General features: G+C 46.1%; 1 protein-coding gene across 1 annotated transcript in view; it reads left to right on the forward strand.

The window, feature by feature from the left end:
* Mtfmt (mitochondrial methionyl-tRNA formyltransferase) overlaps positions 1–8,268 on the forward strand; it is a 23,215-nt gene extending 14,947 nt beyond the window's left edge. Inside the window, exons 6-9 of the mRNA XM_004628936.2 lie at positions 1,139–1,230; positions 4,582–4,660; positions 5,923–6,005; positions 7,833–8,268. Of these exons, the coding sequence (XP_004628993.1) occupies positions 1,139–1,230; positions 4,582–4,660; positions 5,923–6,005; positions 7,833–8,027 (449 nt within the window). The 3' untranslated portion in view covers positions 8,028–8,268. The remainder of the gene's footprint in view (positions 1–1,138; positions 1,231–4,581; positions 4,661–5,922; positions 6,006–7,832) is intronic.
* The last annotated feature ends 2,633 nt before the right edge of the window (positions 8,269–10,901 follow it).

Consider the following 10,901-nt stretch of genomic DNA (forward strand, 5'->3'; position numbering starts at 1 on the left):
AGCTTGTTCTAAGTAGGTGCTTTAGACCACTGAGCCATCTCACCAGCCCCGTTTCTGCTAGTTCTGATTTAACCTTCCAGTATCTGCTTTTGTCAACATAATGTATGTAGTTATTTCCCTTTTTTTCTTTTACAGAAAGGTGACATAAAAGGCACACTATTAAATACACACTATAAAATGTCCCCATCCTATTTCCTTAGTGTATCGTGGAGGCCACCTCCTGTCAGGAAGAAGAGATTTTCCTCTTTCTGCTTAATAGCAGCTAGTTCTCAGTTATGATCGTATCATAATTTGTTCAACAGATCCTCTCGGGCTGGGCATTGGCTTGTTTCTAGTCTTTCGCTGTTTCAAATACTATTGCTAACCCTAAGTTTGTGTGCACAGTACTTATGAATCTAATAGCTAAGAAATTGTGTCTCAGGGTAGTTTTAATGTGTGTTATTCCTGTGAGTGAAATTGAGGACCTTTTCATTTGTTTGGGGACTTTTCTCATTTCTTTTTTTCTGGGAGGAATCGTAGCATTAGCCCATTTTTCTATCAGGAGTTTGTTTCTTCCAAGCTGCTAGCAGTACATAGTCCAGAAATTAGCCAGCTATGATGCACACTGCAAATTCTTGAAGTTTGTCATTTGTTTTTAAAACTCTTTATACATGTTTTATTTTTTAATTTATTTGGTACAGCATCTTGCTGTGAGCTGAGACTCATAGTGATCCTCCTGTCTCAACCTCCCCAGTGCTGGGATTACAGGCATGCAGCACCATGCCCGGTTTCCATTGCTGGGGCGTGCCTGGGGTTCTTTCTGGGACCGGCATGGCGTGTGACACCCGGAATTAAACTCAGGTCCTTGTACTTACCAGGCAGGTGCTTAGACCACTGAGCTATCTCCCCGGCCCAGCTTGTTTTACTTGTGTACAGCCTGATGTGGACCTTGAGAAAGGGCATTTTATGTTCTTGTGGTATAAAGTGGTTCATTCTTTTTTTAAGTATTTGTTTGTACTTTATTTTGTAGGAAATGTTAAACCTACGCAAAAGTTGAGGGCCTGCGGTAATCTCTTGTGCTTGTTGCTCAATGTCAGGACAAGTTAGCGCATGGCCGCTGAAGCTGACGTGCGCTCTCGCTCTTGGCCTTGTCTTGTAGCACCTAAGATTTCTGCTGATACCAGCTGTATAAAATGGGAAGAACAAACCTCAGAGCAAATATTCAGACTGTACCGCGCCATTGGAAACATGGTAAGTGGGGAAGGCAGGATGCACTTTTACACATTCATTGAGGTTTTTGTGTGCACTGCCATACCAGGCTGTAGTCTGATTCTTAGGTCATTGATTTCCACATGCGCTGTACAAAGAAAAAATGTAATTTCAGTTTGTTAAGATATCTGAGTTCAATTCTCATTTGCTGGTTTATTTTTTCCTTTATTTGTATAGTTGCTTATATTATTTGGAAGCTGCCCTACCAAGTATGATAGGTGGATTTTAACGGACCACCTCTGAAATTAGTAATATTGGGCACAACAGGGAATTAGCCCGGGATGTCTGTAGCACGCCAAGTTCATCAGTGAGGATTATACCTCGTGTTATACTATTGTCACATTTTAAAGCTGAAGAAATTAGCCCAGTGTGGTGGCCCGTGCCTGTAATCCCAGTACCCTGGGAGGCTGAGGCAGGAAGATCACAACTTCAAGCCCCAGCCTGGACAGTTTAGCAATTTATCAAGGCCCTAGCAAGAACTTAGGGTATTCGTAGCCCTTTGACAGCTGGGTAGATAGTGTGACCTTTTGTGTTAAGAATGTCCCGAGGGACATAGATGTGGGGAGGGACCTCAGTAGCTCAGTTTTGGCCCTGTTAAGTTTGAGCTCCTTAGAAGATGTCCCTGTGGAGGTGCTAAGCAGACCGCTTTCTGAGAGGCCCAAGCCACCCTCGAGCCCTCCTGCTGTCCCTCACTTGAGTCTTCTGCAGCTCACCCTGCCCGGCCACTGAGAAAAGCTTTGTGCTGTCAGAGTTTCCACTGAGCCTAAAGGTGGAGCTTGAGTCCTAGAGCCGACCTTCCCTAACCGAGAGCGAGACCCTTGTGTTCTCTCCGCTTCTGCCTTTTCTCCTCTACCTTGGGGTTCCTGATCGTGTGTGCAGCTGTTGAGCGCGAGCGAGAGGACAGTGTGAACTTACGTCCACTCCAGCGTGTGACTTAGTCAGCACTGATGGGGGGCTGCTGGATGCTCTTTGCCTTCCTCCAGCAGTGCTCTGGTGATAAGGTAGCGTGGCTGTCGGGCTTTCTCTGTGTGTTCCTGGCACGAATGCTACACTAAGTAAGTACAGATCTGTTCTAGTTGGCAAGCATATTTTAATAATCCATGTATTCCTATGAAAGAAAAAAGTGCAGCTGCTTATGGTAGACGCGTTTGTGATCACGGTAGTCTGGGAGGCTCACGCTGGAGGATCACAAGTTCCCGCTTAGTTTGGCAATTTAGTGAGACCCTGTTTCAAAATAAATAAAAAAGTGATGGGATGTAGCTTGGTGCTAAGGTCCTGTGGTCTTCAATCCACAGTATCAGAAAAAAAAAAAATAATTTGCAGGCAATGATATTGATTCTTATCTCTGGGTGAGTAGAGGGCCAGAGTGGAGGTGGAGGGGAGCTGGGGATGTAGCCCAGTTCTGTAGCTGGTACCTCACAGGCAAGAGGCCCAGGGTTTGATGCCAAGCACAGGGATAAGAAGAAAGGAAAGAGAACTGAGTTGCGAGTCAGTGCATCACCTCATCCTGGTGCCGCCCTTGGGGAAACAGCTGCATTCTCTGGGCCTTGCTTTCTCGATCTAGGAAATAGAGGAACAGTCCAAAAGGAGATTATTCAGTGTGGAAAACTGAGAGATTGTGAGAACTTATTTCCTGGTATGTAATCACACACACACACACACACACACACACACACACACAAATACACTCTGGCATTAAACCCAGGGGCTTTGCACTGAGCAAATCTCTAGCAACCCCTTTATGGACACAGGGAGTTCCCAGTTATCTAGGCAGAATTGAAACTGCAGCTGTCCTGCCTCGGCCTCCCAGGGTGCTGGCTTTGCAGGTGTGCCCCACGTCCCCCAGCCTGTGTTCATCTTTATGAACAGAGTCGAGTCGAGTTGGAGATCTCAGGTCTGGGACGTATGTGATAAAGGTGCTGCTTCACACCGGGGCGCAGGCTGAGACGGACTGTCCATGACAGTCTTACATTATTGTGAACTCTTCATTCCCATGTCTGTGATTGCATAACATCTCAGACTTCTCTCGCAAGAGACACATTTATCCTGTTCATTCATGCATCTCGTATGGCGGAGCTAGCTAGCATCCTACCCAAGACGACTTTGGAAATAAGACAAAATAAATATCTTCATTAAATGGCTAGATTATGAGCAGTATGTTTGAGCATTAGCTTGTGGGGGACATATATAAAATATATTTTTCTTTTGTGCATACACACTCTGAAAATCTTTTAACAAAATTCTTGATATATTGAAATTTTTATAATTTTATAATGATAATTTGTTCATAATAGCAAAAAATTGGAAACAACTGAAGTGTCCAGTTATAAAGGAACCGGTTGTGGAAGTGACGATGTGGTCATAAAATGAGATGCAGCAGTCGGTCCAGGAGAGGTAGCTAAGTGTGCAGGGATCAGAATTTGGCTGTGGTTTAAAATAGCACATTCTAGAATTTTGTAACAGTAGTTATAGAAAAAATTAGAAGGAGGGGTGGGGATGTAGCTCAGTGGCATAAGCGCCTGTCTGGCAAGTGCAAGGTCCCGAGTTCATTCCCTGGTACCAAAAAAGAAAAGAAAAAAATACAAGGAAATATACCTCAGACTGGTAACAGTGGTTATGTATAGGGCTGAGAATAGTTTCACTTTCTCCATTTTTTTTTAAATTTTTATTTATTTATTTGTGGGGGGGGCAGCTCAGCCCACCAGGGGGCGGGGCTGGCTGGGATGTGGTGCTGGGGGATTGAACCGTGGTCCCTGGTGCTTTGCTAAGCTTGTTCTAAGTAGGTGCTTTAGACCACTGATTCATCTCAACAGCCCCTCTCCATTTTTTTTTTAAACATAAATGCTTAACATAAATCTTTTCCTTTCGTTTCAGATTAGTCATATTTGTTTTACTGAGTTTATAGTTCATATCATTTGAATTAGGACTTCACTGAACTGGCTGCCCATCAGATTGGATGAATACCACAATTTATTGTATTTTATTTTTCTGAAACAAGGTCTTGCTACATAGCTCAGGCTGAGTCAGATTCGTGGTGATCCTCTTGCCTCAGGCGCCTGTTTGCATCTTTTGTAGTGAACATAAGTATTTAATTGGACAGAAGCACTGATTTAAAAATAATGTTTATGATCTTATAAGTCCTGTACAGACTGAAATAGAAGGTCCTGTTCATGTTCCGCTCCTCAGCATTTCCTGATGCAGCCCCGTTCCTGCTCGGGGGGAAGCATTCAGAGTGGAGCCTCACACCCGTGGCCGGAACCACACACCCGTGGCCGAGAAGGGCGTGGGGCGGAGGTGCGGCCCTCTTCATTCCTTCTTCAATGTTCCTTGCAGAGTCCGCTGCAGACGCTCTGGATGGGCAGTACCATTAAACTCCTGGATTTCGTAGAAGTGGACCGCTCAGTCCTTGCTGGTACTAACTTTTGAATAGCTGACATGGAAGATCTTTTCACTATAATTGACTTGAAAATGAGTCTTTTTACCAAAGGTTACATTTACTAAAAATAAGCATCCTTATAGTTTGTTTAGTTCCGTTGTAACAGCACTCAAAGTTCACTTAATTGTCATTCTTTACAGAGAATAAGCCATTCAAGTGTATTTTCTTATTTAATTATCCCAAGCACCTGGGAAGTAGGTAGTCTGAGGAAACTAGAAACACAAAACAGGAGGCAAGAGACTGAACAACAGGCTTTTGTGGAAGCACCTAGGCCTATGTGTAATTACCTGGGTCCCGGTAGGCAGAGAGCCACAAAGCTGTCTGCCCTGAACAAAGAGAAATACGCCCCTTTTATAAGGTTGGCAAAGGGGAAGTTTGAACAGACATCTGTGGTTGAAGTTTTCTGTTAGCCTTGTATCCCAGTGAGCAAAGTCCTTGAAGTGTCTGCTGTCAATTTTTGGTATCTCCAGGGCCTGCAAGCTTGCTTGTCCTCTGTCGTCTCCTTTCCTGCTTGCCAGTGGCAGCCTCAGTGCTGAGCTGAGCTCCCTGCACAGAGCAGCGCTTCTGCTGGACAGCAGGCTGGGGCTGGGGGAGGCAAGCCGGGTTGGACTCTCCCAGCTAGAGCAGTATCCCTGGGCCGTGTTAGGCTGTGATTCCCTGCATTAAGGCTTTCCAGGATTGCAGAGGGTTTTCCTGATCTTATCCTGGTGATCACCACAGTGGGTCTGTCCAGTAGGGAGAGGTAGACCCAAGCGCAGCTCTCTGTGTCAAGGCTCCTTCCAGTGCCTGCCAGTGCTCCTGGTGGTGCAGTGAGGAAGAGACAAACCACCAGGCTGCGGTTCAGCCCAGTGCTCCTGGGAGCTGGGCGGCCGGGCCTGCTGGGTGGCATGTAGGGCAGCCCAGGTCCTGGCCTCAAGTCATCCCGTGGCAGGTGGCTTTTACCCTCGCATGGCAACAATAGAACTTGACATTGAGTACCTTAGCCGATCACTGGGACTCGTGGTGGAGGGCTGGTAGCTTCGCATGTGCACGGAGCGCCTTCCTTTCTGCCTGTGATGTGCAGCGTGCCTGCCGAGGCTCCATGGTGGACTTGAATTACAAGGCCAGGACATGAGCAAGTGCGCAGTGCCAGTATGTGCTGCCTCTCTAGGGTTTGCGTATTTTTAAAAAGTACTGTGCAGTGACATAATTACTAATTTTTCTCTTTCTTATATCATGCCCCTGCCCCTGTTCATCAGATCCAAAATTCTCAGGACAGGCTGCTGTTCCAGGATCTGTCACATACCACAAACAGTCCCAGATGCTGCTGGTCTGTTGCAAGGTACATTTTCCTTTAGTTTCAGATGAGTCATATTTGTTTTACCGAGTTTATAGTTCATATCATTTGAATTAGGACTTCACTAAACTGGCTGCCGATCAAATTGGACAATTATTTTATTTTATTTTATTTATTTTTATTTTATTTTATTTTATTTTTTTGGAACAGGGGATTGAACTCAGGCCCTTGCACTTGCCAGGGAAGTACTTACTCTACTGCGCCATCTCCCTGGCCCCCTTTATTTTATTTTTTGAGACAGAGTCTCACTATATAGCTCAGACTGGGTCAAATTTGTGGTGATTCTCTTGCCTCAGCCTCCCAAGTTCTGGGATTAACAGGCATAAAAATAGGCACACTGGGCTAGTTTAATTTTCTTAGGAAATGGTGGAATATCTGGCATACTTTTTTTACTAATCCGATTTTATGCTTGATAAAAAAAGACACTCATAGCAAAGTATCTGGCTGAATTACTGCATGGCATGCACACTACTTCCTTTGCCTGCTCTATGGTAGATTTAAGTCTACTGGACAATTTAAAATGACGAGACCCATTGTTTATAAGTCAGTGGTGTATTCCTGAGACATGTTCTACACCCCTTCCATATCCTGGGTATTAATGGTTATGTGGTATTCAGTTTAGACCTTGCATATGTGAAAAGGGGGTGTTAAGAACATGGGAAGGGGCCGGGGAGATGGCTCAATAGAATAATCGCTTGCCTGGCAAGCGCAAGGGCCTGAGTTCAATCCCTGGTACAAAAAAAAAAAAAAAAAAAAAATCCCTGGTACTGCAAAAAACAAACGAACAAACAAAAAAACACATAGGGCTGGCGAGAAAGCTCAGCAGACTTAAGCACAAGGACCAGGGTTCGATCCCTGGCACCACATGCCATGCCCACCCCTACCCCCTGGCACACTGAGCTGGCCACCAAGACCTGACCGGGTGTGGTGGTGAATGCCTATAATCCCAGCGCTAGGGAGGCTGAAAACAGGAGGATCACTGTAAGTCCAAGTTGCATAGTGAGACCCTGTACCAAAAAAAAAAAAATCCACGTAGGAGACTGACTGATCTGACCTGCAGCCCCTGGAGGTGGAGGATGCAGCCTCATCTTTCCCAGCTTCTCCTGGGTCAGGGTTGGGCACATATGTTATACCCTGCTCGGCTGGGTCTGCATGTTTTCCAGCTTGCAGTTTGCAGTCATAAAAGAATCAGGCCGATTCAAGTGTGGATTTGAATCTGGCCAGCTGTGGTACCTTAGAAAAAATTTACCCACCTGCCGCGGCCTTGTTTCCTTTTCTAAAATGGGGACAGTACTGGATCTGCGGCCTTTTAGGTTGTTTTCATGACCGGTCCCAGTGAGATATACAGACGCACCCTGGAAACTGCACAGCACCATGCAAATGAACAGCTTGTTATTCTACTCTCTGTGTGTCTAAGTAGGTCCATGCCGGTCTGTGTATTTGTCTCCCCTTCATAATAAACTTTTTTTTTAAATTTTTTTTTATTTTGTGTGTGTGTGTGTGTGTGTGTGTGCGCGGCCAGCTCAGCCCACCAGGGGGCGGGGCTGGCTAGCATGTGGTGCTGGGGGATTGAACCGCAGTCCCTGTGCTTTGCTAAGCTTGTTCTAAGTAGGTGCTTTAGACCACTGAGCCATCTCACCAGCCCCCATAATAAACTTTTAAAGTCGAGGAACTGTATGTGTTACTTTGTAGTTAGGCATTCAGTGGAGATTTATTGATTTGTTTCCATGATAAAAATTTTATGAATGATAATTTGCTTAGTTGTCTTCTTTTGCCACCACTGCCTGGTCACTTTTGTCCTTTTTCCCTTAGGATGGCTGGGTTGGCATCCGATCAGTAATGCTTAAGAAAACACTAACAGCTACTGACTTCTACAACGGATATTTGCACCCGTGGTACCAGAGAAATTCCCAGGTTCAACCAAGCCATTGCAGATTTCAGACTCTCAGGCTTCCTACAAAGAAGAAGCAGAAAAAAATTGTTGCTATGCAACAGTGCATTACGTAGTCAGGAAGACGGTGGATAAGAACCTATTACATATTTGTAACTTATTAAAAGCCTTATTTACAAGGAACTGCCTTGACTTTCAAAGAAGATGATGCTGTCCGAGGAAGTAGAGATTTTTATTGAAAACATGGATAACCCCACTTTCCATTTTTTTATTTAATAGTCATTAAAAGTGGCTTTTTCTACTTAAGTAACAAAAGAAGTTTAAATAAATTTGTAGTTGTAATGTCACACTCAAGAAGATAATATTTTTTTAATGAACAAAAATAACTAACTGGTACGTGCATATTTCAAGAGAGATTTTCTTTTTTTTTTTTTTTTTTGTCGGACCAGGGATTGAACTCGGGCTCTTGCACTTGCCAGGCAAGCACTTGTCCTACTGAGCTATCTCCCTGGCCCCAGATTTTCTTTTTTTTTTTTTTTTTTTAAAAAAAAACGGTGCATCAGGGGCAGGCCAGATAGCTCAGCAGACTGAAGTGCCTGCTTCGGCAGGCACAGCCACCCAAGTTTGATCCCCCTATGCTGTGCTGGCCCCGCCCCCAGGGCATGCTGAGGCAGCCACCGAGACTGGGCTGGGCGGGATGGCACACGCCTGTCATCCCAGAGGGTGGGAGGCTGAAAATAGGGTCACTACAAGTCTGATCTGCGTAGTGAGACTCTGCTGAATTTCTGAAGTGTGTGTCCCCATTTGTTATGCTACCGTTTTGAGGAAGATCTAATCTGCACTTCTAAAGTTAATCAGGTAGTAAAGTCAGCTTTTAAATTCGCCTGCTGTCTAGGTCTTACCAAGTAATAAACACAGATAATGTTTAATGATCCCTGCCATGTTGGTGCGGACCATAAATTCACGTGAAACCTCAGCGCTTTCTTGCAGGAGGGCGAGGTCACGCTCTTCGGCTTGTCTGCAGTGAAGGTTGCTGAGCAGCTGCTCTGTGAGCCCGTCTTCCCTGTTGGGAGGAGAGGCTGTTGTGGAGGAGAAGCAGTTGCCGAGCCCACTGTTTGCGAGACTTTCTTTCTTTTTCTTTTTTTTTTTTTTTGTGGAACCGGGGATTGAACTCAGGCCCTTGTGCTTGCCAGGGAAGCCTTATTCCACTGAGCCATCTCCCCGGCCCATTGAAAGACTTTCTATATCAGCTTTTCCTGCCTAGATTCCGTCAGCTAAAATCCTTTTCCACTCTTTGGTTTATTCATTCCACCGTGTTCATGGGGAGGGGGGGATTATATAATTGGTCATCTCAATTAGACCACTTTGAGGAGTAAGCAGTAACAGTTACACCACTCTCCCCGCACAGCAGGCGAAGGCTGGCCTCCCCTGGACACACCGGGCAGTCTAGACATCCTGGTTGTTGAGAACCTGCAGCGTGACTGGCCTCCGCACTGATTGCTCGCGATTCATAAATAGTATGTAGACTTCAGCCTAGCGGGGCGGCGCAGATGCCATGATGACCATGTAATGGAAGCACGAGTGTCCCTCGGAGACTCGGTGGAGACTTCCCACAGGAGGTAAACTGAGGCTCCAGAGGGTGAGTACACTAGGCAGATTAAGGCCTGGAAGGGCAGCCTAGCGTGGGCAGAGGTGTAGAGGCTTTGAAGAGCACTTTTCTGTATGTTTTGAGCACTTTTTGAGACAGAGTCTTGCCAAGTAGTTTGAACTCACCTTGAACTTGCTGTGTAGCCCAGGCTGACCTCAGACTCTCAGTCCTGCCTCGGGCTCCGAGTGCTGGGCTTTCAGGCACACCCCGCCAGGCCCAGGAAGCGGCGCTGTCTCCCAGGAGGCCTTGGCGATGTGACTTCATCGGGTGAGGGCGGCACAATTGCTCTTGCGTTGGCGTTCTTGATACCGTGAAGTTCCTTACAAGCCAGTTCATGTACATAGCTGCAGTGGATCCTGGGAGAGACAAATGGCGTGTTAGACATGGCTGGGGACACACACTGTGCTGGAAACAGATCGCAGGCGTTGATGGGAATGGAGTAGGACGATAGGGGTGAGCCTGGAAGAGCAGGCTGAGGCCAGGGCACGGAGAGCTTTAAAGTGGAGAGTGTGGGCCTCTGATTGACTCAACTGAAGAGGGATGTGGCCGGATTTGCGGTTTGGAAAGTTAACTTCCAGAGAGGCGTGGAAGAGACATCGAGTGCAAGACCTGAGCTGAAGCTCTGTTAGGAGATGAAGATCTGAACCACAAGGGAAGCTGTGAGGCTGAGAAAAATGATTTACAAGATTTTTGCCATGGAGGTGAGAAGCATTGGCTATTAAGGTTTTTGTTTTGTTGTAATGTATTTCAGTACAGGGTCTCACTACATAGATCAGACTCAGTGATCCTCCTGTTTTCAGCCTCCCAAGTGCTGGGATTACTGGCGCCACCACACCCAGTCTCAATGGCTGTCTCAGTGTGCCCCGGGGACAAGGCTGACATGGCACACCAGGGACTGAACTTTGGCCATTGTGTCTGCCTAAGCAGGCGCTTTAATAGGCTGAGCTAGCTGGCTGGCCCTTTGACTAAGTTTTAATGGAGAATTTCAACATCACCGCTGGGAGACCATGTGAGGGTGCTATACTTTTCGTACCTGGTTTGTACTGAGCACATAGTCCCTTGCTGGTTTATGATCCTACTGGCGAATTCAGAGCAATCAGTGGCCCTTGGGAGTAATTGCTGCGGGAGTCTAAGGAGCATGTCTTAGCCAGCTTTTCATCACTCTGTCAAAATACCTGAGATAAAGTCTATCAGGAGGAGATAACCTTTAAGGGCTCCCTTAGCTCATGGGTGAGCTAGGGTTCCGGGGGTTCAGCCTGTGGCTGATGAACTCTTGCTTTGGGACTCATAGCACAGTCTGTTGTGGTGGTAGCAGACAGTGGAAGGAAACTTCACCTCATAA

This window comes from Octodon degus, unplaced genomic scaffold (genome assembly GCF_000260255.1).
Source record: "Octodon degus isolate 3935 unplaced genomic scaffold, OctDeg1.0 scaffold00026, whole genome shotgun sequence".
Lineage (NCBI taxonomy): Eukaryota > Metazoa > Chordata > Mammalia > Rodentia > Octodontidae > Octodon > Octodon degus.